At 38.2% G+C, this 26236-nt stretch overlaps 1 protein-coding gene across 5 annotated transcripts in view; it reads left to right on the top strand.

Annotated features, from left to right (window-relative positions):
- Nucleotides 1-25632, top strand: part of gse1b (Gse1 coiled-coil protein b) — a 212204-nt gene extending 186572 nt beyond the window's left edge. For all 5 annotated transcript variants that reach the window (XM_042774994.1, XM_042774993.1, XM_042774995.1 and 2 more), the window contains 14 exons: nt 6404-6612; nt 11922-12088; nt 12779-12976; nt 13924-14103; nt 15277-15605; nt 16389-16722; nt 17196-17806; nt 18843-18955; nt 19082-19352; nt 19590-19703; nt 20055-20438; nt 22539-22811; nt 22998-23101; nt 23459-25632. In XM_042774994.1, the coding sequence (XP_042630928.1) occupies nt 6404-6612; nt 11922-12088; nt 12779-12976; nt 13924-14103; nt 15277-15605; nt 16389-16722; nt 17196-17806; nt 18843-18955; nt 19082-19352; nt 19590-19703; nt 20055-20438; nt 22539-22811; nt 22998-23101; nt 23459-23596 (3425 nt within the window). In that variant the 3' untranslated portion in view covers nt 23597-25632. The remainder of the gene's footprint in view (nt 1-6403; nt 6613-11921; nt 12089-12778; nt 12977-13923; nt 14104-15276; nt 15606-16388; nt 16723-17195; nt 17807-18842; nt 18956-19081; nt 19353-19589; nt 19704-20054; nt 20439-22538; nt 22812-22997; nt 23102-23458) is intronic.
- The last annotated feature ends 604 nt before the right edge of the window (nt 25633-26236 follow it).

Here is a 26236-nt window from a genome sequence, read left to right as displayed (position 1 = left end):
TGATTTAAGTTAAATATATTTTGTGTATAGGCCAATATATTCCATTTTATGTAGCCTAGATGATTTTGTTCCATTTTCTCTGTTCACAGAAATGCTGCAGGTGCGTAATGTGAACTTGTGTGAATCTGTGTTCTACACGATCCTGCCATTTTTGCTGGTTTCAAACACACAAAAAGCTGCATATTACCTGCCATTCATTTTCACATAAATGTAGGCCTAATGCTTAATTGGCGGTTTGTGATATATCCTCAGATTGTCATTTCGACTTACCTATGATGAATTTACAGCTGAGTGCGGGCATTTCACTCGTTGGATGCGTCAGCGTCACATTTGCATTGGCTCTTCTATGCTGTCTGACAAACTATATATTGTACAGTTTTTATTTTGTTTTGGCAAGTATTTAATTATTTTGCCCAAAGAAAAACGTTGGATTATGCAACAGACATGCAACTCATTGTCTCCATGCAGTTAATTAATAAACCATCAGTATCAGCCTTTTTCATGCTATTTCTAATATGCCGATGGCTTTAAAATAATCAAAAATCGGTCTATAAATATCCGCGGGCGATACATATCGGCGGGCGATACATCGGTGCATCCCTAGTTTTCATAGTTATTTTTATCTATATTTCACAGTTATATTTCCTCTTCCAATATGATAATGAGGGGGTGGTCAGTTTAACCTTATTGTATACTCAGTATTGGATTACAAATGCTATTCAACCATTTATGTCTAAGATAATTGGATGCAACATGAATGTCAAATGTTTACTGTTGCATGCTAGACACTATTGGGAAAAAATAGTTGCAGTATGCAGTACACAAGTATTCCTTTCTGAACATGGCCAATCTGTCTCGCTCACAGCAGGTGTGGTGTGTGTGATTAATTAACTGCTCCATGTGGACTTGGATATTAAAGGGCTCATCCTTTATCCAGCAGAGACAGAGACACAGGAGTAGAGGGGAGGAGTGAGTCTCTACTTCTGGTTGAGAGGAGAGAGTGGCAGGCGTAGCCCTAGGGGGTAGGGGGGTACCCTGTTTTTTGTAGCCCTCCATCTGGAGAAACCGGCTGGATAAATACACACACACATAAGCACACCGTCACACTCACATAAGTGATGGTGGCTCTGTTTTACAAACTGGTGACATTTTAAGTCGTTATACATATGCTCCTGATGAGAAGGCTGTTCCAAAAGGTAAGTGGCATCACAAGCTTCAGATAGTGCAATCATTTTAGATATTGCTTGGGAATAGGGCAGTCCTAAAATTTGACAGACTCAGTGAAAACATCCAGTAAGGATGGTGGATAAAGCTAGATAAACAGAGCTGAATTATAATTCTATGCTGAAAATAATAGATAATAGGCCAGTTTAATTAAATGTAACTTTATTTTATAGTAAAGCATATCAGTAAATATTTTGTGTGGGGGTGAATTGAAATAACATGTCAAAGAGATCCCCCTAAAATATAATTTTTTCAGCATTTACCTGTCCACGCCTGTATGCATTTCTTTCTGCTCTGTTACATAAAAGAAGAAACATTTTTCAAAATATGTTCTTTTGTGTTCCACAGAAGAAAGAAATGCATACAGGTTTGGAGTAGATTATGAGTTTTCATTTTTAGGGAAACTATCCCAAATTTACTGTTTTCTAAGGAAGATTAAGTTAGAAAATATAAATGTCCATAGAAAATATTTGTGTTTTTATTCATTTTAATAAACGTATGTATATTTATATTTCTTAAAATATTATGTCAGTATATAAAAATGGCTATTTTTGTGTGCTGTGTATTTTTATGCTTCATTACAGTATCAGGATCTAATTTCCAAACTACTTGAATCAGTTGTAAATTTGGTCCCTTGTGCACTATTTGTGTGGTGTGTGGATTTGCTACCTATGTAGAATGCATAGAATTAGGCCTTTATGTGATTTCATCTCAATTGAGATCCTGCTGTGGAAAGAACAGACCTGATGTCTGTTTGTTCAGAATGGTCGTGATATCTACTGTTTCACGGAATGAACAATGTGAGCGCACCAAAAAACAATCATGTGTGTGTTTGTGTTTGTGCACAGGGCAGCATATGGACTGAGGTGTGTTGAGTTCTGCTTTCACACCAGGTGTGAAATGGGCTGTTTAATTAACTGCTGATGCTGTTCTAATGCAGCCTGAAACGCGTGTGTGTGTGTGCGGTCAGTGTGAGGCAGAGGTGGGTTAATAGACAAACCCTTTAGAGAACAGAGATAAACATTAATCACACGGACGGACACACACACACACACACACACACACACACACACACACACACACACACACACACACACACACACACACACACACAGTCCCTCTTTTTCTCTGCAGTGTGAAATCTATCCATTTTAGTGGCATTCAGAGCATGACAGGAAGTGTTGGAACCTCTAGTCCATATATGGGCACAGCATCCTCTGAGAGCAGCTTGCACAGACGCATTGCACTGAATACATTTGAATATCATTAGCATCTCATAAAAGCATACCAGTTTGACTCAGATGGTGTGTGTGTCAATGAGAGGCCCATCTGCTCATGTGTGTGTTTCAGTTGAAAGAAAAGACAGCCATAAAACCTGCTTGAGAGAGATCTGATGTCTGCCTCTCCTTCAAACACACATTCTCTTGTGATGATGTTTGGTGCAGTAAATTAGTGCTAATGCTGTGAAGATACATAAAATATGAATGTGTCTGACAGATCCACACTCACAGGAACTGCAGGAGGATGATGATGTTTGATGGATGAGCCCATGCCGGAGTGAATAAAAGAGAAGAAAGCTGTAAGGGCAGGGGGTGGGGAGTGTCTCGCTGCACATGTGCCTGCAGTCCTGCTGAATTATTCACTCAGCTATATCAGTGATGACTACAGGCATCACCACACTCTTGTGTAATAGCGAACTGCCTCAGTAGGCAGCAGTATAAGGCGTCATAGGCATTACACTTTTGACAGGAAAGGTTAAAAAAGGTAGGCCTCATCCCATACCTTATTTTTGTCCAAATCCATCCATCATGCATAAGGCAATACCATAATGCAAAAAGTAAATCCAAGATGACAGTTGTAACCAGAGATATGTTGATTATATATTTACAATTACACAATTAAATTCTGAAATGTATCAAAAAAATAAATAAATAAATAAATCACAATTAAAATACAGTCTGTTTTCAAGCAATTTTGTGTGTGCTTTGTATATTTCTGCTTATTAGAGTGCCAGATCATTCCTCTCAGGCTGCTTGTATTGGAATCTATTGTGGGTCGAATCGTTCATTCACTTCACGAGTTGCTACTCATGTAGAGTGCTCCAAATCACTTATTCAAGAGCTTCAGTTTCAGTTTAGGGCTGAAATATCAACAGTGGTTTGATCTCTCTCTCTCTCTCTCTCTCTCTCTCTCTCTCTCTCTCTCTCTTTATTCAAGAGTATATATATATATATATATATATATATATATATATATATATACACACACATATACATATACATATATATCTGGCCCCTTCAAAAAAAAGACTTGAAGCTCAGTAAAATGGATTTTTAAAAAGTTTATTTTTAGTTAGCACTAATACAACCTTTTAACCATCATAACCTTTCAAAATAATCATTTGTTGCAGCCCTATTTCAGTGGAAAGAGAGGCCAATGTGTGTGTGTGTGTGTGTGTGTGCGTGTGTGTATGCATGCAATAGTCAGCCTGTGTTAATTGACTGAATGAGACAGGAGGAGACACTCGGGTCTTTACTGGGACTCAGCTGCTAATTGCTGTGGTGGACTCACTCTCACTCTCTCACTCTCTCTCCCTCTCTCCCCCTCTCTTTTGCTCTATCTCTCTGCATGCATGTTTAATGGTGTGCAGCTGTAATTACTGCAGCAAGTGGCTCCTCACCTCCATTCACCTTTGCTCCTCCCTTGCTGTTGACAGAAACCTTTGTGGCATTTCTCTTAAAAGCTTTCTTTAGAGAATGCCAGCTCCTAATGGCTTCCCTCAAGAGAGGCCTGTTTTACAGACATCATCCGGGCTTGAATGTCTTGACACTCGAACAGGGCTGAGATGACTGAAAAGTAGTTCTTATTCAGATTATTATCCTGCTCAATTTTTAAGACATTATCAGAAACAAGCCATTGAATGTGCATTTTTTGTGCCAATGCAAACACAACAAATAATTCTTATGAGCTTGTTTTTTTTAGTTTGCTGAATTAATTAGATTCATTTACTGAAGTGCAAGTCATTCATTTAATCATACCTAACTTGAACTAAGAATCATTACTCTGTTATGTTTTAATTAAGGCTTTTGCGATTTTGTGTGGCATATTTTCTGCGGCAGGTAAAATTAGCATTATTGAAAGCAAGAGAGGGAAAAAAGAACACAGATCAGTCACTGTGTATAAGTGTTTTTGTGTATTTTATTAATACTTTCAGAAATAACCTAAAATTTCAGTATTTGTATAAGTTTTTTTTTGTTTTTTATTTTTTGTTTCTGAAATTACATAAGATTTCATTAATTATTTTATTTTATATTTTTAATATTTGGATGAACTAACCCTTTAAGATTATAAACAACATTTGTCATAAACACCAACCCTAAACAAATTGAAGGGAATGTGCTATACAAATAAGCTTGATATGCTTCACCTAGCCCAACAACCACAAACTGTGTTGAAGTTGCATGTTGTTCTGCCATGTGTTGTTACTGTAAACAAGCAGTTAATTCAGAAGATATAATAATAATAATAATAAAGCACATTTTTAGGTTACCTGAGAAAACATTCTTTAAGTCTAAAAAGGAAGAAAAAAAAAAAAAGTTCTGCAGGACAGTGGGTCCCCAGGGGTGTGCCAGAGGATGTGCATATATATTTTGTAACATTGATCTTACATTTAAAGTAAAGGAAGTTGTGTAGGAAGGTGTGTGCCAGGGGGTGTGCCAGAGGATGTGCATATATATTACTCACGAGGGTGAGTCGATTCGACTAACCCTTTTGATTACACAATTTTATTTAATTTTTTTAAACAACAACAAAATGAGATTTAAGATAAGTGCTTCACCTAGCCCAAAATTAACTGTGTTGATGTGTCCTTACTTTTATTATTGCTTGGACAAAATGCTGCACATTTCTTTGTGAAATTTAAATATAACTATAATAATATACTAATATAGCACTTGCACATTATTGTTCTTTTGTTGGTTTTGATTGCTTCCTCTGTCCTCATTTGTAAGTCGCTTTGGATAAAAGTGTCTGCTAAATGACAAAATTGAAATAGAATGTAAATGAAAATGACAAAACTAAATTGAAATTTTAAAACAAGCCCTAAATCAAATAAATAATACAAATCAAAAACATATCTTCATTTAAACAAAATAAGGCTTTGTATGTGCTCTTTCCATTTAACATTAGAGGCAACCACTGCATTTTAATCATGATCCAAACAAAGATGCTGCATACAGGCAACATGAGCAGTTTTTAATCTGAATTAGATTGTATAATTTTCGAGTGAGCGCAGGCGTAACATTTCTGTCACACGCTTGAGGGATTCGGCCAATCACAATGCGCTGGATAGCTGGCCAATCACAGCATACCTCGCTTTTCAGAGCGATGAGCTTTGTAAAAATCGACACGTTTCAGAAGGTGGGGCATAGAGGAGAAACAATAATGTACAGTATGTGGAAAATAATGTGTTTTTTAAACCTTAAACTGCATAAACACAATTTCGTTTCAATAATGTTCTTTTTACACAACAATAATGACCCCTTTAATTTGCAACATCTATATTCTGCTTAGCATCATCTATGAGGGAGGCTATATTTTTTTTAGCAAATTTAATGTGACTGAGGCTATATTCTGCTTAGCATGGAGTTTTTTGTGCATTGGCTAGTGTAATGTTAGACCCTGCTCACCTCTCACAGCGGATAGACTGAGAGACAGATGTGTGTGTAGATATGTACTAATGATGACAACTTTAGAGAGTGATGATTAAGCACTGAACTGTAATTGGCTGGATGTCCATGCAGATAAAGAATTCAGGAGGAACACACAGGACTTTTTTGACGTTTTTCTCTCGTCAGAGCTTTTCCTGTCATCTCTCTTCATAAATGCTCCTCCCCGTTCACTGTCTCCATCTAATGTTTGCCGTAGGCTGTGTGTCTGTCTTTCCACTCCTCCAGGAGACATTTATATTTATATAGTATGTCCTTTCCACTTCAAACTGGACTAGTCAAAAATAAACTGGTGCGCACACAGCTTTAAGGGAAGAGATGCGTAAGAAGCTGGTGCAATGTGTTTGCAATGTGGCTTTGAGTTTGCTTTTATTTATAAGCCACAATCTCCATATAAATGGCAAGTTGATTACAAAATGACTGATTCTCTCCTGTTTCCTGTCATTTATCAGGATCTTCCATCAGCAGCGAGTCATCTCCTGTCTCATCTCCGGCCACTAACCACAGCTCCCCAGTCAGTACGCCCAAGCGGGGCCCCATGGGTCCAGTTATAGTGCCTCCTGGGGGCCACAGCATACCCAGTACCCCACCTGTTGTCACCATAGCACCCACCAAAACCATCAACGGCCTGTGGAGGAGTGAGAGCCGACATGTACGAGAGGTAAAGTTAATCATGAAATCATCAAAACCCTAGAGAGTCGTCATACTGATACATAGACAGCTTTGTAACATGCTAACAGAGTCTTAGAAGGCAACATCATTTTATTATCTTCCTTATAGACCAGTCTTCTTGTCAGGAACCTTAACATGCAGTTTAGGTAGGGAGCTGAAAAAGCACAGAGCATGTAGAATTCTCCCCGGCTTCATCACATGTCTATGTCTATCTGTATAACACTGCATAATAATGATTTACAAAAATCTGTTTCAAATAATTAATAATAATAACTTTATTATTTTTTTTAAGTATCACAATTTCCACAAAATTGAGAGGTTTAAACTATAATAATTAGATATGTTACTTGAGCACTAATTCAGCATATTAGAATAATTCTTGAAGGAGCGTGTGACACTGAAGACTGGAGTTATGGGCACTGAAAATTGTACCATACCATATAGCTTTATTGAAGCAACATGCCTGAGCACTTGAAGTTGTTTGTGGCAGAAAAAGTGGCTTATTGCTTTATTCACAAACATGTACAGTGCTGGATTTTCATTTGCCTTGTGAATCACAGTGTTGGGCAATATGTTTTGGGCAATACACAGCCGACAACAGGACCAACACCCCCCTCATTATACACACACCCTCTGCCCCCCAGTGTTAAACAATGGCCCTGCAATGACACTAAACATCTGTGCCCTCACCCCCCTTCAGACACCCGTAGTAAGTGTGTGTGCGCACTCGTTTTGATTAAGGATTACGGTCATCCTCTAATCCCACTTATCTGATACCTCTGGCTACTGCTACTCTCAACCTGAGAAACTGGGGTGCTTTTTTTCACTGAAAGGAAGCTGGCACTCATCTGTGAGATCTGTGATCCAGACTGAGCTAGAGATGCAGCGTTCTGCTCCAGCTCTGGTCTCTGATCAACCCTGTCTGTGTGTTGTTCCAGCTGAGGTAGTGTTTGAACACCTCTGACATCACCGTTTATGAAAGGATGGTTTCAACTGCACATACTGAAAGATTCTGGGTCGGTATAGTTGAGGGTGAGGGGCAGAGGTGCTCAGGCCATAGCTCACACACACACACACACACACATACACTGAACAAAGAGCTCTCTGTCTGCTGCTCAACCCTTATTATTGCTGAGTGTGTGTGCATGAAGGGGGGGTTAATCCCATAAACTAAGGCTCTATAGATATCCCCGAGTACCTCGACCCCTGATCCTCTAGTTACATAAGCCAGCAGAGTGAGATACTGTCATGATTTACAAACTCTCTTTCCGCTCGCTGAACAATTCTTTATAATTTTTCTCAATAGTTGTCACACATGTATGAGTTTTACCAAGATGTGAAGTGTGTGTGGGGTTTTCACTATACTGAGCTGGTGTCATTTCCTGCCTGACTGTCTGCCAGAAAAAAGCCACTGAGGCAGACAGAGAGAGAGAGAGAGAGAGAAACAGAGGAGCCAGGTATCAGGCAACCCTGGGCTCCATCACAACACACTCCTCTTTCATTTTTAATGTGCATAAGCCCCACCGCACACCTGTCACCTTGTACACACACATATATTTATGTAGCTCTATAAAAGAGGACGTCATATACTTATGTTGATTTTAAAAGGTTAATTATAATTACTATAGTCTCACCTGAACCATACCAATCAACCAACCGACCAAAGAAAACAGTAAAAACTTGTTTTTGTTTTCATGATTTTAAAAATGTATTATTATTATTATTTTAATTGAGGTCCTGAGGCTTAGTCAGAACCTTTGTCACAAATTTGTCCCCAAACTCTGGCTAGTACACCGACATGTATAAACAGAGCTTGTATGTAATGCAGTCAATGACCAGAAGAGGGCGTTAGAGTTACCATTTATATATTATTACATCCTGTCTTGTTTTGGATTTTTGTAACAAATAGCCATAAAAAAGTGATGATTTAATTCTTTAAAATGACAGAGATGAATTTTAAACTATCAGGATTGAATGAATCACACAAAGATGGGTAAATCTCAGGAAGCTCCCTGGGTCGTATTTCACCCTAAAATCAGCTCTTTGTGTAATGTGAGAAAAAAAAAAGATAAAAAACCCAAAATGACCAACAGTAATGCTTATAAATTTTTTAATGTATGACAGTATTTCTTGTAGGCTTATAGTCTACACCAGTATGTGACTGATATGATCAGTTAATAAATTTAAAGTGCATGAATTTAAAAGACTGTGAAATGGGATGGATAAAAATGTCTTAACTTTGTGCACCATATAGGCTAGTATAATAGTGTTAGGTTAGGTTAATATAATCATTTATTAATTTTACAAACTTTTTGTAATTTTTTAATCCAAAATAAAATGTTAATTTATTAAAAATATTAATTTCTGATAACTGTTTGCTGTGGTCATGCAGGTTTGTTTACACATTAAACTCATGGCTAGTTACAGTACCTTGACAAAATTATCTTGTGGCCATGATTTAATATAATGTTCCTATGAGTTAACATGTCGTGGCCATGACAAAACTAAGTCAACCGAATGTGTTCCCTCCCAGTCACCGCAACATTACTCTATTTTTATTATTATTGTTATTATTATTATTATTTTACTTGGACATGTACAAAACGTTCAAAGGTACAAAACTATCGCTATGGTGGTATCCTAAGGTACAAAATATAAATATAATATCTATATGCCATATTTACCCCTAAATCATACAGATTAGTATCCTAAGTGTACATATTAGTACCTTTTAGGGTATTTTTTATTTTTTTTTGAGATTCTAACAGCTTCCTTAAACTGCATCTATACTCTCAATATAGCACAACTTCTCATAGTTTATTGCTTAAACAAACAACCAGCAGTTATAGTGAAGGAGAGAGATAAAATGGAAGACGTTCACAGCATTTGACAGACCCAAAGATCTTGTTTATCTTGATTTATGTCAGTGTTAACTGAGAAGTGCAGAAATGTCCTTCAGACTCTGCTAATGGTGCTTTATGGATTTCAGTAACCTCTGTAAGCTGCAGTTAAATGTCATTAGCCTCTCCACAAACAAAGAAAAAGCAATGTGGCTAATGGCAAGGTCTTTGCCTTCTCAGACAGTCTGTTGATCAAAAAATCAGGATCAGGGTGGGTACGTACATCTCAGATTTACTTCACTAATCTGTGATTTTGACTTCTTTTGTCATACCTGAACCACTTTTCTGCCTGGCTGCCCATCGGACACCTCCCTCTCCACTTGCAAGAGTTCACAGGAGCATTAAGAGAGGAAGACACAGATCAAGGGGTGCATGTGGGTGCGCAGTTTGAGGTTGCTTTGTTGCTAAGTGAAACGTGTTATACAGCAAGAGGCGTGGGAGAGGAAGTCATAACATTTAAAGGTGTTTCATATTTGATGTTGCCTGTAGTTAGTGGTCCTCTGTATGTGGCTTTACTGTAGCACTGACGAACTGTGTGTACAACAGGAACACCAACACTGCACATATCATGTGCACATAACACATCATATCTTCTTTGTCTTAAACACCTTGGTTCAAAAAAATCACAGGGCTTAAAGTTTTCCAGCACTGTGCCGGATCTCCGGCATGCGGTGTTTGGCTGCAGGGAAAAAAGTCGTCCTACATTTAAAAACACTTTTTGATATCACGTTCGAGTTCATGAGTTCGCCTACCAATGTATGAGGAACACAGCTTTCACTCTCAACCAAACTAACATTACTAGCCAATCAGAAGTTTTTGCTCTTATAAACACGAGACGCGCATTATCTATTAAATGGAAAAGAATCCTGGGTCTCGACCGCGACACATTGAAAAAGATGCAAGGCGCAGTGGTCAAAGATTTTCATCTAGAGCCATATTTAAATAGAAGAGCTTTTAAAAAACCAGCAGAGCTTTGTAAACAGCTCAGAGTAATCACGTCATCTCCATGAGAACGATATGATTGCCAGAACGAATTTTCTGGGATTTTTGAAAATGGCATGTTTACACATGATCTCTTCATGGTAATTACCAGTAAAGACTGTATTTGTGAAAGGGGCTAAACTCTTCCTCTGCATATGCGGTAAGTTTGGGTCCCTTAATTAACATTCATCTGGGAAAACTGGCTTGATTTGTAACATAAATCATTTAAACCTATGACAACACAGGAGAACACATCAACATGTTTCTAAATATGAGATTTATTGTACATCGCGATTTCAAAATAAAAGTTTCTTACTTTGCATGTGGCCAAATATTAAAATTAAATGGATTTAAACATCCTTGAATCACATGAAACATCACAATTAAGGCTGTTGGCGTCCTCTGCAGGTATTTGTTATAATATAGGTATATTATATATTGTTTATTTAACAGTGTTGTTTAGTTAAACCATGTACTTGGTTTTGATACTTTATTTGAGGCCAATTATTATTGCCTCATAAGTTTAAAGTTTCCACAGTCATTGCATTCTTTGAATGTGCTGCACTTGATTTGTACCATTTTGTTTTACTAGTTTATTTATTAGAATTTGAAAGGTAATAATAATATTGATTGGTAAGTGGGATCTGATTTTTAGTCCTTAAAAACCAAAAAAGCACTATTTAAATTCCAAGTCCTTAAAAGTCCTGGAATTTAATTTTGCAGTGTCTGTACAAACCCTGTTTAAGTTACCCGTTCTTGGACCATTTTAATGTTTTTGTTGTTATTTGAACTGAACTGTAATTTTCTGTAGTAAACTGTCTTTGTATATTTCCTATTTTATATTAATTTCCTAGTGTTTATTTTACCATTATTTCTTTTTGAGCATCTTGTAAAACAATACCCAGCAAAATTCAAAAGCATCCTAAATGTTACATGTGTTTGCACCATATTGTAGTGAGTAACCTTTCTTGGTATTGCTGTTTCAAATATCCCACCATAATCTGTAGTCTGAGCCTAAGGGCTAATATTAATGGCAGATACTAATTAGTTTAAAGGAAAATAATTTTCTTTTTTTCGTTTGCCAAATAACCCTGTGAATGTGTCCTCCACCCCAACCCCCAAACCCCGGAAAAAAAAGTTCAGGCTCAAGATTTTTTTTTGCTTTAACCCCTGAAATCAGAAGACTTTTACTATTATTTGCTATTTACTTTAACTATTATTGGAAATCGAACTGGAATGGCCCAAATGAACAATTCAAAATTGTTATTTTTACATGAGAAAAAACATGCTGTGTTGAATTTTTTAGGCACATCTGAGAAGTGCTGTACATTTTGGAGTTTGCTTGGCAAACATGGGCAGCATGTGAAGCTGTTATAGCGCACTTCTCAAACAAAATGCTCCTCTCTTGTCTGTCTAGGCTGAATCAGGTCCTCGTGGAGTCAGCCGGGACAGGTTAAGTTCAGAGGCTGCTTCTACCCAAGAGAAAGTGGGTCCCACTGTCCCGGCCCACCTAATTGGAAACCCTTACGCATTTGGCTTGACGCCCACGTCTGTGATGCAGGACTCACGCTTTCAACCTCTTAAGTAAGTATTACTTACAAACTGTGGGATATTTACTTCACTGGTAGGCCTTTAGTCTTTTACTGAACAATCAGCCTGAACTCGATTTAATTGCATTGTCAGTTCAAGGAATACATTGTTCCAGGGGTAACACAGATGTAAAGATCTTTCAACAACATGCACAATGAACACAGCCAGTCTGAAACACAGCATGTCAGACTGTTTTAGCCTGCCTACTTAAATGTGTGATTTGATAAGCACACTACTGTAAGTCACATAGCTGTTTGGATTTTAGAGATTTTTTTATGTTATGAAATATTTTCGGTTCATTATGAAACTGTGGCAGGGCAGATTAGATGCAGGCCACCACAATCTTGGTAATTAATGGGAAAACACTGGTTAGATAACTGTTTAATATTAGCTCAGGTCCAGTAAATAATTTGGAACATATTTTAATAATGGTTTATGAAAATGCTGAAATTAGATTAATAAAGATTATTCATTGTCAGTCAATGTTAATTCATTTTAACAAATAGAAACTTATTGTAAAGTGTTACCTTTCTATGTTAAAAATTTTGAGGTGTGTGGAGAGGCCCTAAAACCTGCCATCCCTTTTTCAGACACAACATGACATCATTCTTTTTTTTATTATTTCTTTCTTTTTTTTTTATTGGTTATATTGCTTTAAATTCTTTTCCTCTATTTCCCTGACAGCCTGCCCCGTCAGATGCCCCATGCTGTGCCCCCGGGCAGTGTTCCTGAGGAATATCTGAGGGGGTTTCGTCCTTATGCCACAGCCGAGGAGCTACGCATGCCGTCTTTACCTCTGGGGCTTGATCCTGCCACTGCTGCAGCTGCTGCTGCTTACTACCATCCTGGATATCTTCCCCACCCCTCCTTCTCACACTACAGGTACACAAACATGCAACGAATAACACATTTAAAACCCTGGAGATATTAGCTGAGATTTGAGATTTACTGTCAACTAAAGCAAATTAAGTGAAGATTCTGTTCTTATTTACTCACTGTCAGGTTGTTTCCAATCTGCGTGACTGTCTTTCTTTCATGAAACACAACATAAGACATTAAGCAGAATGTTCACACTGCTTATTTGCATACAAGAATATGAATGGCAATTTATTCTGTTCTGCTCCAAAAAGCACCATTATAGTAGTCTATTCAACACTGTAATCCTAGTTATTCACCAAAAACTTGAGCATTAATGGGGACAGGATACTGTTTTATTCTGTTTTAGTTCTTATAGCAATGACATGGAAGATAAAGGATGATAACTATAACTATAAAGTTTTAACAGTCAATCAATAATAATCACCTAATTCTATTAGAATAAGGAATTCCACACCACAACTATAAAATAACGACTGATGAATGATAAAATTATTTACAGCCAATCAGATTCCACACAGTTTTAAAGAGCTTGAGAATTTAAAGTGGCAGCATGCCACATAACTGCAGCAAGTGCTTATAAAAACAGAATATTAATATATAGAACACTAATACATTTATCATTATAGTTATCTTTATAGTTACTGTTCTCGGTGTGAGTGGGGCTTAATGTACTGCACAGAACAGACTAAAGGTGATCATGTAATTAATTTTTGTACCACCACATCTCCACAATGGCACCTTTCCCAAAACAACTCCCAATTCAGCCACTTGTTGGCCAAACAGCCCTAAACTCAATTTGAATCAGTATTGCTGTGTGGGGCTGGTCAGAATGCTCAGATAAACAGATCAATGTTTAGAAAGAGCTGCAGTGTTTAAATTCTTTCAAGAAATCAAACTATGAATGGCTTATTTATAGCTGTCTAAGTTTCTTCTTATTTTAACTCTCTTAGAATGGATGATCCATTCTGTCTGTCAGCGATGAGGTCACCGTTCTATCCGCTACCTGCAGGGGGTGCTCTACCTCCTCTTCACCCATCTGCGGTACACATGCACCTGCCTGGGGTGCGTTACCCTGGAGACCTAGGCCACCCGTCACTGTCCAGCCTACAGTCGGAGCGCTTGTCAGAGAGGTACAAAGAAACACAATGACATCTTGACGTAAACAGAAAAAAATATATCTAAAAAAAATTCTAAATATGTTGTCCTGGGGAGACTGATTAATTTTAGTGAATTTGTTGTACACAAAATTATTCAGTATTATTGTTTTATTGTGTACAAATTAATGATAATCATTATAATATTTTAAATATACTATCAAGAACATTATAATTAGTAGTGCTCTGACTGCATCTAATTAAAAAATATTACCCATTTTGAACTGCTTTAATGCAGTTAGATGTTCTTTATTAATGGCTTGTAGTGTAACTTCAAAAGGGGAGCTTGACTGTAGTTTGACGGACTAGTTTATTATTTATGAATTGCTTGTTGCAGCACAAACTTTAGAAGTAGCTTTACCAACAATGAGATTCACAAACAAACAAAAACACATATTTCCGCTACTGTATATCGTCTGCGATAATATTATAATTGTTGTTTTAATGATGTGCAATTTGACATTTATATATGAAATTAATTTTAATTAATTTACATTAATTCAAAATTAATTTGGTTCAATCACAATGACACACTTATTAACAGTATCTTGCTGCCACCTATTGGGGGTTTTAGTTTTTTATATATATAATTTCAAATAGCAAAATATTGTTTATTTGTATTTGTAACTGCAGGTTAAGTCATCCCATGTCCCTCTGAGCTGCATTAAACAGTGTGCAGATACATCTAAATGCCACTTCAGATGCAGCTTCTGTGTTTCCTTTGCATTGCAAAGATACATTTTGTTGATACTGATTTAATTTGCCTGGTAAAAGTCTAAAAGTCTTATTCTAACCAACTGATTAAATGTAAGAATTTGACTCAAAAGATGATCCACACTTATAGAAAAAAAAAAAATGCCCATAAAAGGTAAAAATCAATTTAAACTTATTGAAAAAGATTAGCTACTTTCTATCACTGCTGTGAACTGACCACCACACAGAATATGAAGAATATCAAAAACATTAGGAGTCAGCTGTCCACGGTAGTCCTAAAGATGTCAGCACAATAACACAAAAATGTCTTATTATCATTATCAATAAAATTCCAGAAAATATTGAGATATCTATATTTGTCAATATCGCACACCCCTAGTTTGTGCTATGTTTCTGTAGTTTGAGCTCATCAGTGTGTGTGTTGTGTCTTCACAGACTCCAGATGGAGGACGAGCTGCGACAGAGAGAAAGAGAACGCGAGCGTGAGCGTGAGCGCGAGAAAGAGCGGGAACGAGAGGCTGAGCGAGAAAAAGAGCGTGAGCGAGAAAGGGAGAGAGAGAAGGAGCTGGAGCGTGAGAGAGAGAGAGAGAGGGAGAGAGAAAGGGAAAAAGAGAGAGAACGTGAGAGAGAGATAGAGCGACAGAAGGAGAGGTCAGCACGAGAGAAGGCTGTGGAGAGCCACTATCTGGCTGAGCTTCATGGGCTGAGAGGTCCCCCAGATGACAGAGCCAAACCTGCAGACAGAATCACTATGAACAGACCTGGTATGAACACTGATTCACATATGCCAAACCAACTGAACCGCAAAAACACTATGAATGCTTAGTAGGATATCTTTTGTTGTACTAGCTTCAGCAGTTTTATACTCTGGTTTAAATACTCAGTGAAATGTGAATTAAATAAAATAATAAATAATTTACCATCATGATGGATGGTATTAAAATTTAGGGGTGGAACGTGACATGTTTTTGTGAGATTCACTATACTAGGTCCCACTACAGATAATTCTATTTTATAAGTTGCAATGTAATGTAAGTAGCAAGAAGTCTGGATTATCTAATAGACAAGTCTTTTGCTACACAGGAAGATCAAGTTGTGACATTTTAATTATGAGCTAAAAAAAGAAAAGAAACACATGCATGGATTAATTATACACAATAAGTTCAAATGAATAAGGGTGAGCTTCCATTTCATGCTGACTTCAAGTGGATTTGAATCAGTCAGTCAAGTTAACTTCATTCAATAAATGTATTTCCACCATAATCATAATTATGTAACAAACAAGACAAATGTAAACATTAAAAAAAAAAAATGTCTTGTCATAGCTTTTGTAGCAACATCACCACCATCTTACAGTACAATAACCTGTGATGACGTGGGGATTGGTTGTGTTGCAATTGACATTCAAAATTAATACAGTGTGTGCTTGTTAGACAAAGAATCTGATTTTGCCTAAAGTTTCACATTTCACTGCATTATATTATCTGTTTCACCTGTGTGACCTGTCATTCTGTGCAGCTAAACATTATGACTATAATTTCCCCCAGATAAAACCAAAGAGCCCACCCTTACAACCCCTAAACCAATCCAGCCTGGACTTCACCATTCTCTAAACTCCACCAATCACCCTGTGCCCAGCCTTGTCTCTGCCCATGGCATGTATCTGGGCCCTGGAGGGGCGGGACCTGGCAGTCTGACAGTGGCCACCATGCTGCAGCGCACTAATGAGGAAGAGCGCTGGTTGGCCCGGCAACGGAAGCTACGGCAAGAGAAAGAGGACAGGCAGTACCAGGTTTCAGAGTTCCGTCAGCAGGTCATAGAGCAGCACCTGGACCTGGGCAGACAGGGGGAAATTGCAGACTTGCATATAGAGGGACACAGGTAAGGCCATTTTCCACTGGATGTTGTCATACAGATGTCTGCATTCTCAGCTCTTTGAACATATTTGTTGCTTAAAGACAAAAATTCAGCCTACAACATACAAGAAGTCACACTTTTTTCCTACAGTTTTTACTATAATTTTCTTTAATATTATTTATATTATTTATATTATTTAATATATGTAAACAGAAATGCTGGATTATGAAAAACTAATTAGGTATGGGTGGTGATGGATGGATGGAATTAAATTGCTGAGTCCTCTTGGTCAGAGTCTAGTGTTTTTGGTTGGGGTGTCAGAGTTAGTATGAATCCAGTTGACTTTAAAGAGTGACTCACATGTTCACATTTTCTACAGTTTACAAAAGACTGATACAAATGAGATAAGTTTAGGTTCCCTTGGAACAGTAATGTGGTTTTGTTGCATTGCAAATGTCAGTTCTTACTAAGACTAGAAAATGTATTTCCTCTTTTAGACCTATACCAAACCATCACGAGCCCAACAGCAGAGATCGTGAGAGAGACAGGGATGCCCATCCTCTCCTGGGAGCTCCACCCCCTCTCATCTCCCCAAAACATCAGCACAAAGACCATGCTCCCCCACCACCAACCACGCTCTGGAACCCCGCATCACTCATCGAGACCTCCACCGACTCTAGACGTGCTTTGCATGAGCCCCAGAGTCTGGGTCACTATGATATCAGCCGGCTTCCCCTACCCCCCTACAAACATGAGCGTAATTACACTTCTGAAAAGCTGGAAGAGGGATCTCGGAAAAGGGACACTCTGGATAAATATCCCCCGATCCAGCCCAGTGGGTTCTCTGAGTCAAACACTTTCCTAGCGGAGTTGGAAAAATCCACCCAGAGCTTCCTGAACCAGCAGAGGGCACCGCTGAGTCTCTCAGGGCCATACGGAGAGCTGAGTGCAGGCCTGAAGTCCAGCGGGTCTTTTAAAAGCCACCAGGGCCATTCACGTCTAGCACCAGATGCCAAGTTAGTGTACGATGAGTTCCTGCAACAGCACAGACGAGCTGTCAGCAAACTGGACTTGGAGGAGAAAAGACGCAGGGAAGCCAGAGAGAAAGGTAGGTAGTTAACCGGTCCAGCCAAATGCTGAAAATGTTCATGCAGCCCAGAAAAACGATTATCCCAACGATTACTGTTTTTGTAAAACTGGTGCTGATATTTAAAGAGCAGAAGTGCCAACTGCAGGTATTAGCTGATGAATGATATATTTTAGTGTCAGTAAATGAGATTATATACAGTAAGGGTTAATATTAGGGATGCACAATAAATATCGGCACAATATTAATGTGCATCTCGTCAGTAAAGCCGGTTCTTTAATCAGAGGTAAACGTGGGCGCTTTCACATGGAGCAGCATTTACTACACAGAGCCATTGTTCACTGACAAGCTGCGCAAAACATACGCAATATATGATTGTGGTTTTGCGCAGCTTGTCAGTGAACAATGGTTCTGAACAATGAACTGATGAGATGCGCATTAATATCGTGCAGATATTTATCATGCATCCCTAGTTAATATAGAAGTTAAAAAATAAATAAATAAATACAACTATTTACAAGGTGTAATATTTTTTTAGTAGCTAAATACTACAATATTTTTGGATAGCAAACACTTCTTTTAATTGCATGATTAGCCAATGAATAAAATCTTAAAATGGCCATATATTTGCAGATTAAGGCCAAAGTATGCTTCAGTTTTTACATGTATGACAGAGAATGAGTAAAGTGTGTGTGACGTAAATGTTGTCATTGGCATAGTCCGCTCATACTGAATGCACAAATGCTCCCAATTGCATCTTGTTTTTTGTTTTTGCATTAGTAAGTTTCCTCAAAGTGGAAACACTGGCCTGGGCCATTGTTTCAAAGTTAATAAAAAAACAGAGGAGATTGAACATTAAAAAGAAAAGTTTCTAGTGCGACTGCCTGGATTTGTGCACATTATCAATTGGAATATACTTTCAAAGGCTGAGTGTTTGACGATACAACTGAAGTATACTCTGGGCTTTATTCGTACCATTTTTATCCAGTGGGTCAAGCTTACATCATCTGAAGGTCATTTCTAAGAGTCGCTGAGTGATCAATGATATCCTTTGTAGGTTATTATTATGAGCTGGATGACTCCTATGATGAGAGTGATGAGGAAGAGGTGCGAGCTCATCTCAGGAGGGTCGCAGAACAGCCGCCACTCAAACTAGATGATTCCACTGAGGTAAATCACCATAGTATCATGCATTACTACCAAAGTTATCAAATGTTTGATGATTCCATCATGACTCTAATGACCGTGTCCCAGTAAAGCAGTATTTATTGAGAAAAAAACCTTCTCTTCCTACAGAAGGTAGAGTTTCTGCAGATGTTTGACCTGACGACTCTGGCCCGTCGGGAGGAGATGATGGAGGTGAAGAGGAGGAAGAGGAGGCGCATGCTGAGAGAGAGGAGTCCCTCCCTCCCAGCTGTTCAGAGCAAGCGGCCTACTTCAGAGCAACCTCCCCCACTAATAACCCGCTTCACCCCAGAGGACATGAACAACAGCCCTGAACTGGAGGACAAGAAACGCTTCCTTACCATTTTCAGCCTCAACCACGTCACTCAGCAACAGAGAAGAGGTATTCATGCTGTTTATCATGTTATTACTTAGGCTCTGGGTTTTTTATCTGGCCATTTTCACACTAGAGCTTACTTCAGAGTCATATAATACAGTTAAGTGCAGGACCGGCAGGGGTGGTAGAAGCCTTGATGTGGACCAAGTGTAGAGGCAGCAAACAAACAATTACTTTCACAAGCTATAACATTAATATCTATCTGTCTCTCTCTTGCTCTTTTTTTTTCTTCCTGTGTTTCAGATAATGAGAGGGTTGAGGAGTTGTTGAAGGCCATAAAACAGAAGAGCTTGACTCTAGACAACATCAGATACAACCCTCACCCGCTGTGCAGTAGCCCTGCAACCCTATGCGCAGGTCAGTTCACGTGCTTTTGTCCATGCAGTGACTCCTGTTATGTGAGTACACACTGTGAAGTGTTTTCAGTGTGTGTGAAAACAGCTGACAGCTCCAGATGTTCATCATTGTGTTTTCTCAGCTCATTATCATGACATGTACTGAGTGTTTCACTGTGTGGATGACCCTCAGGAGATGCACAGCATCTGTGTTACACTGTCAGGGATGTACGAAACACCCCTCAAGATAACTTCAAAGTCCCTTCAGTCCACTTTGTTCAAGAGTCTATCTGATGTTTTGCTACGTTCATAAATATACCAACCTGCAAACATTAGATGATTCTAATTATTTATTTATTTATTTATTTTGCAGACTTGTCTTCTCAGTCTCCAGTCCAATCTGATGAGCTGATGAATGGACGGCCCCCCAGTCCCTCCCCCTCTGTGTCTGTACCCCAACCCCCAGCAGAACCTCTCTCCCACTCAGATCATCACAGGTCCCTCTCAGATCCCTTGAGACTGAAAGACTCTTCCATCCCTGCTGCATTACCTGAGAAATGTCGAGCCAATGACAGCATCCCTGGCAGGAGCTCTAGTCTGCTGAACAGTGTGCGACAGCCCCCGTTCACCAAAGAGAGTTCTGTTAGTGTCAACGGAAAGACCAAACCCTGGGAGAGTTTCATTGCTGAGGAATTTGCCCAGCAGTTCCATGAATCAGTACTGCAGTCCACCCAAAAAGCCCTGCAGAAGAGTAAAGGTAATTAGCAGTTCAATCTCTCTTAAGATTCTGTTATTTCACCGCTTATATACTTAAATTAAAGTCGCCTTAAAATGAAAGTTGTAATATTCTTTTCTTCCCTTTTGTGACACATCTGTATGAAATAACTCATTGAAAAAGAAAAAATGTAGGGTGGGAAATTTTGTCCATTTTTTCTAATTTGCTATTGCTGCGATCTTGTTTTATTGATTTGTTTTACTAGTTTTTCTGCCATTGTTTTAGTGTTTTGATAATAGGAGAGGTGTTGTTGTGTTGTTGAAGTTGTTATGTTTTTAGTTTTTGAGGGTTATTGGAATTTTTAAAAAAGTAATGATGTACACAGATAAATTATTTATAATAAATAAGACAATATTCCATAATTAAATAAGAACTGTCCATTTTTATTTCATGGTGACTTTACGGTCAGAGCAATATAACAGTTGTGCTGTTGCTGGATTGGAACAAATCAGTCTGCAGCTACATATGTCACAAAATGTGTTATGTGTGCCAATAAACAGACACAGGACTTAAAAACAGACTTAAAAAAAAACACAGATTTAAAAGTCTGAACATGCTTAATTTGACTGCATCTAAATGAACACAAACAGCCAGTGCTCTGCAACATACATGTCACATGTGTCTGATACCACAACAAATTGTCTTACTGTGTATATTTATATTTTAAGATCAAAATATGAAGATATATTTACTTAAGCAGACTTTTACAATTTACCATTGGCCATTTATTTAACCGCTGCTTTAGAAAAATGTATCAAAGATTAGTGAAATTAATGCTTTAATAAGGCAAAAACACCTTCCGATGGGTTTTGAAAATTATTAGGGTGTGTTTTGAATAATTTTATTAGGAGAGAATAATCTATTTTCTGGACTAGCATTTTTCAGTGCAGATTAAAATGCAAAAAAAAAAATAATAAATAAAAAATTAGTGTAAGCAAGTGTTTGGGAAAAAATAGTTTTTAACTATTTATTTGTTGTTTAATAAACACCCAAGCAAATACAAAAATCTGATTGGCTGTTTCAATACATGTAAATACTGTGGCTTCCTATCTACAAACAGGTTTCAGAAACATGTTTTGTTGCACTTGCATAGTGCTGCTTTGTGTACAGGTGTAACCATGGTAACATCTGTATTTCTGCTGTTTTAAAAGCGCCACCTACTGTCAGAGAGTGAATTTGCATTTTTATTCTGCCCGTCTGCTGCTTTTGTTTAGATCAATGTGAAAATCAGACTAAATTTGTACGCAAGAAACACAGTGTTGTTAAATGGAATCTAATGTTCATTCTATAAGTCATAATTCAGAAAATAAGGTATCTAGAATTATTCACGTGTTTTGAAATGCCCAGATAACAAGTTGATAAGTTCAGTAGGCTTAGTCGGACACTTTCTGCTTCCCATAATGATACTCGCATGGTGTTTGCATACTTTACTTACCACTTACCACTTAGATTAGAAGCAGTATTTTTTCGAATACGCAGACACTATAGATGTTTTTATGAAGCAGCAGAGTGTATGAATCATCCAACATTCCAACTCTCTCTATTTTATTTTTTTTTGGTTAATTGAGAGTATCATCCGGATATATAAAGTGCACTTTTTATTGTATTAAAAGGTTTCTGTCTATGTAGGCAGCAAGTCATAGCATTCTTGCAGCTCAACTGGTAGAGCAGTGTTTCTCAACCCTGTTCCTGGAGGTACACTAACAGTACACATTATGGATGTCTCCCTTATCAGACCCATCTATTTCAGGACTCTTAGACTCTTTCAGGCTCTCTTAGACTCTGCCATGTCTTGGACTCTTTAATAACAAGTTGAGTTGAATCAGGTGTGTTTGAGCAAGAAGGGTTTGAAAATGTGTTCTGTTGTTGTGTCTTTAGCAACAAGGTTGGGAAACACTGTGGTAGAGAATGGTGTTAGCGACGCAAAACCCATGGTTCAATTCACAGAGAACATTTTGCATAAATTAAAATAGGTTTGCTGAACAGAGCATTAGGTTTCATTTTAACATCTTATCATGCTCAGTGTAAACAGATTTATTTTCAGAGCAGCTAATAGATCTAACACGTCTCTTCCTCTATCAGGTGGTGCCTTGGTCATGTCAGAACAGAACCATGCAGTGGATTCATCCGTGCATTATAACATTCCTGAGCTCCAGACCACACCAGGCCGGTCCAAACCCCACCCACACCCTCCTTCTTTGCAGCCCAACGGACAGCACTGCCCCCCACACCCTTCTCACCAGGAGCTCTCCACAGAGGAGTCTGAGGAAGATGACACAGAGGAGGACGAGCCCACTACATCTAGGTGGCAGGGCATTGAAGCCATCTTTGAAGCATATCAAGAGTATGCAGAAGGTAAGATGTGTGTTCACGGGTTTGTGTCCCTGTCAGTACTGATGCTTGATGGATATCATAGTTCTGGCCAACAGAAGAACAGCAAATCCTTACGTTGTGGTGTGAAGGTGTATGGCTTCCTTAGTGTAAGAGGAGGACCTGAGGAGTCTTACCGCTTCCTGTCTGTTTCTCTCTGTTTGACTCTAGAGCAAAGCATTGAGAGACAAGTTCTTCACAGTCAGTGCAGACGGCTGGAGGCGCATCACTATAATCTCAGTCTAACAGCTGAACAGCTGTCACACTCGATGGGGGTAAGAAACACACAAAAAAATGCAAACTTTCTTAGACCCAATTATACATGATATTACGGTGCTTTTTCAATGGTCTGCCAAGACACATTCCTGTTTCCACTTCAAATGTGTCTCCTATAACCACTTTTGTTCACATTTTGTTGAGAGACTGTCCTCTTATTTCATTACACTCTACATCACATTCATGGGAATGCAGAGTGCGATGCACAAATACTGTAGAATAAACCATGTAATGCAGTGTTAGATCATGACTCCACACCAGAAATATTAGATCCAGCCCTGAATGCCAGGTCCTGTCAGAAAATATCTGTTTGGTCAGGTGATGTCTCACAGGTAACGTGTGTATTTTTTCTGTAGGAGCTGATGGCTCAGAAGCAGAAGCTTGCGGCAGAGAGGGAGAACCTACAGGCAGAGCTGGAGCACTTTAAAAAGTGCCTGACGCTGCCGCAGAATCCCTGGTCTAGGGGTCACTTCAAGGGCTATCCACCCAGGTGACACTCTACGGCACCACCAACCACCCACATCCCTTACAAAACCCCAAACCCAACCCAACTCATGCTCAGCCCACCTCAAGAGCCTGGAGAATAATGGTGAGGAACTTAAGATCTGGCCAACGAATTTGCCATCCACTGACCTCCCCTCCGATGCCATCCTGTGGACAAAATCACACATGAACACACGTCATAGCCTCTGAATGCCTCCAATTTGCAGGGACAGCCATACTGCATCATAGAGAGAAAGAATGCCAGTCGAAATGCAGCTCAACCCACCTGCCATCTCTTTAACATGGAGGTCACGCCTAGAAATGCACTTAAAGACAAAAAAAAAAAAACCTAAAGAACTATCTGGAGGTACTGTGTTATGACAGACTACTCTTTACGATCTAGGGAAGGGAAAAAAAAAACATCAAATAAATAAAGGAAAATGTTTTATTCCAAGATTTAGAATAAAGTTTTTTAAAGAGGTGCTTCAGAATTGTATTGTAAATAATTTCAAAACGACAACAAAAAAAAATTAATTTTGTATGTTTTTAATTACTTAAATCATTGTTCTTTGGAAGAAAAAAGACTTGCCATTTTTTTTCTAATATATTAATGCTTTTGGGCTTTAAGCAAAAGGTTTACTTTTGGTGTTTGCTCTGCTGCTGGTCAGAATAACCCTTTCAGGACTCATGGAGTGATGGCATCACTTCCTTTTTGCCTGAACTACAGTAGCAATGGCCCCAGGACCTACCGCCAACATTTTTCCATTAAGGCCGTGCATTACAGGATAACTTGAGTCCTGCATTCTGATGTTATACCCACTGATATGTAGGACCCAGGACATCTGCTGTCTTTTATCATTGGCTAGTGGTCACCTGTCTCTCAAAGTCCCAGACTGCTACACTGAGTTGTCTTTTTTGTCATGAAGCAGCATGCAGCCTCTTTTTGGATTTCTGTTTCAATTAAGTAAAGGGCGTTTGTACTAGAATGATATTATGAAATCTATATCTCACCTGTGTGCACAGAGAGCTCAAGCGATGACAGTCTGTCAGGAACTGATATGCACAAAAATTAAATCCATAAACGTTGTTGTACAATAAGAATTATAATTTGACATACAAAACATTTTTGCCATTGACAATTACTGTGCCAAAGTTTCAGAGGTGGCATGCCAAAATGTTGAAAGCAAAGCTTGAGCAAGTTGAAGAATTGAGTCAGTCCTGCTGAGAGTTAATTGGAAAATTGCAAACATTTTTCCAGAAAAAAAAAAAATCTGCTCTGCCCGAAGACGTTCTTGTTTGCCAAGTTTTTTTTTTAATTATTATTTATTATTTTTTTTATATATATATATCCATTGTTTGCGAATGACGCATTTTAACATGACCACGAGTCATTGTCAAAAACCATCAATATGGGCCTTAAATGAATTCTGACTGCCTGTAATATCTTTAATTTTCTACCTTTTTTATATTATTCTCTTAGATGATGTAGAATCTGGGGATGACACACCTGTTTGTTTTCCTGCCACTTATCCCAACCCCCATCACATGTGCCCTATGTATCTCATGTATACAGCACCGCATACAGCATGCGGTTATAAACAGACCAACATGCAATTTTTAGATCATTGTGCAAGGGTAAGACACAGAGGTGTCTCAAATGCATCTTTGAAGCACAGGTGAGGAGTTTGCTTGCACTGTCATTTATTTCGGCTATGCTGACCCCGAGCAGGCGTGCCATCAGTTTGATCACTTTGTGTGTGTGTGTGTATCTGCTTCACACAAAGCACTGCCACTGCCTGATGAGAGCATATACAAACCTGCCCAATGCACACACACACAGTCACGCCCAAACTCAATGGAGGATGTTAGATGCTGTGAAACCATGGGGTTTTTATATTTGTTCTTCTTTTTTGTTGTTTTTCTTTTTTTTATGTACTTGTTTGAATTCATTGTAATGTAATATATTCTTTGTTGAGTGTAGTAATTAGGTATTTATGGATATATTGCTGTAATTTCAGACAAAAAAATTAAATATTGCAAAAACTTGTTTGCTTTGTTTTATTTTTTATTTATTTACAACAGTAATTCTCTTACAAAATTCTAGGAACACTTAATAGATAAAAACATATAGTCACTTTTATACAGACTTTAAAAAAAATACCAGATCATTACAAGTCTATTTTTTTTTTTGTTGTTCTGAAGAATCTTGGATTTTTATTTTATTTCAGAATTCCTTCACAAAACTCAAATGGAATTGTCACATACAATTGAATGAATGGTAGGAAAAAAAAAAAACATTTGCGGCATCTGCCTGACGAAACTGTATGTTTTAACATACAGAATTCATTATATCCAGAAGGGACACATCATTGTGGTGGTCACACACTCTCCACTTTTTTGCTTCAAAATTGTGTGATGTACAATAAAGTGGACAGCAAGTCTTTTTTTTTATTTTTTTGATCATAAGTATTCTTCAGTAAGGTGTGACTACAAATGAAACAATATTTAATCCCTTTTTTTTGTGCATACCTTTGCAGGTTGCAGCACAGTGCGCAAGATGTAGACGAGGTGTTACCTGAATAAAATGGTGAAAGCAAAAATTTGTAAACTTCGTCTTGTGATCTGAACAATGACACTCAACTGTGTACAGG

This window comes from Cyprinus carpio, chromosome A18, assembly GCF_018340385.1.
Source record: "Cyprinus carpio isolate SPL01 chromosome A18, ASM1834038v1, whole genome shotgun sequence".
Lineage (NCBI taxonomy): Eukaryota > Metazoa > Chordata > Actinopteri > Cypriniformes > Cyprinidae > Cyprinus > Cyprinus carpio.
This window is presented reverse-complemented; position numbering and strand designations above follow the sequence as displayed.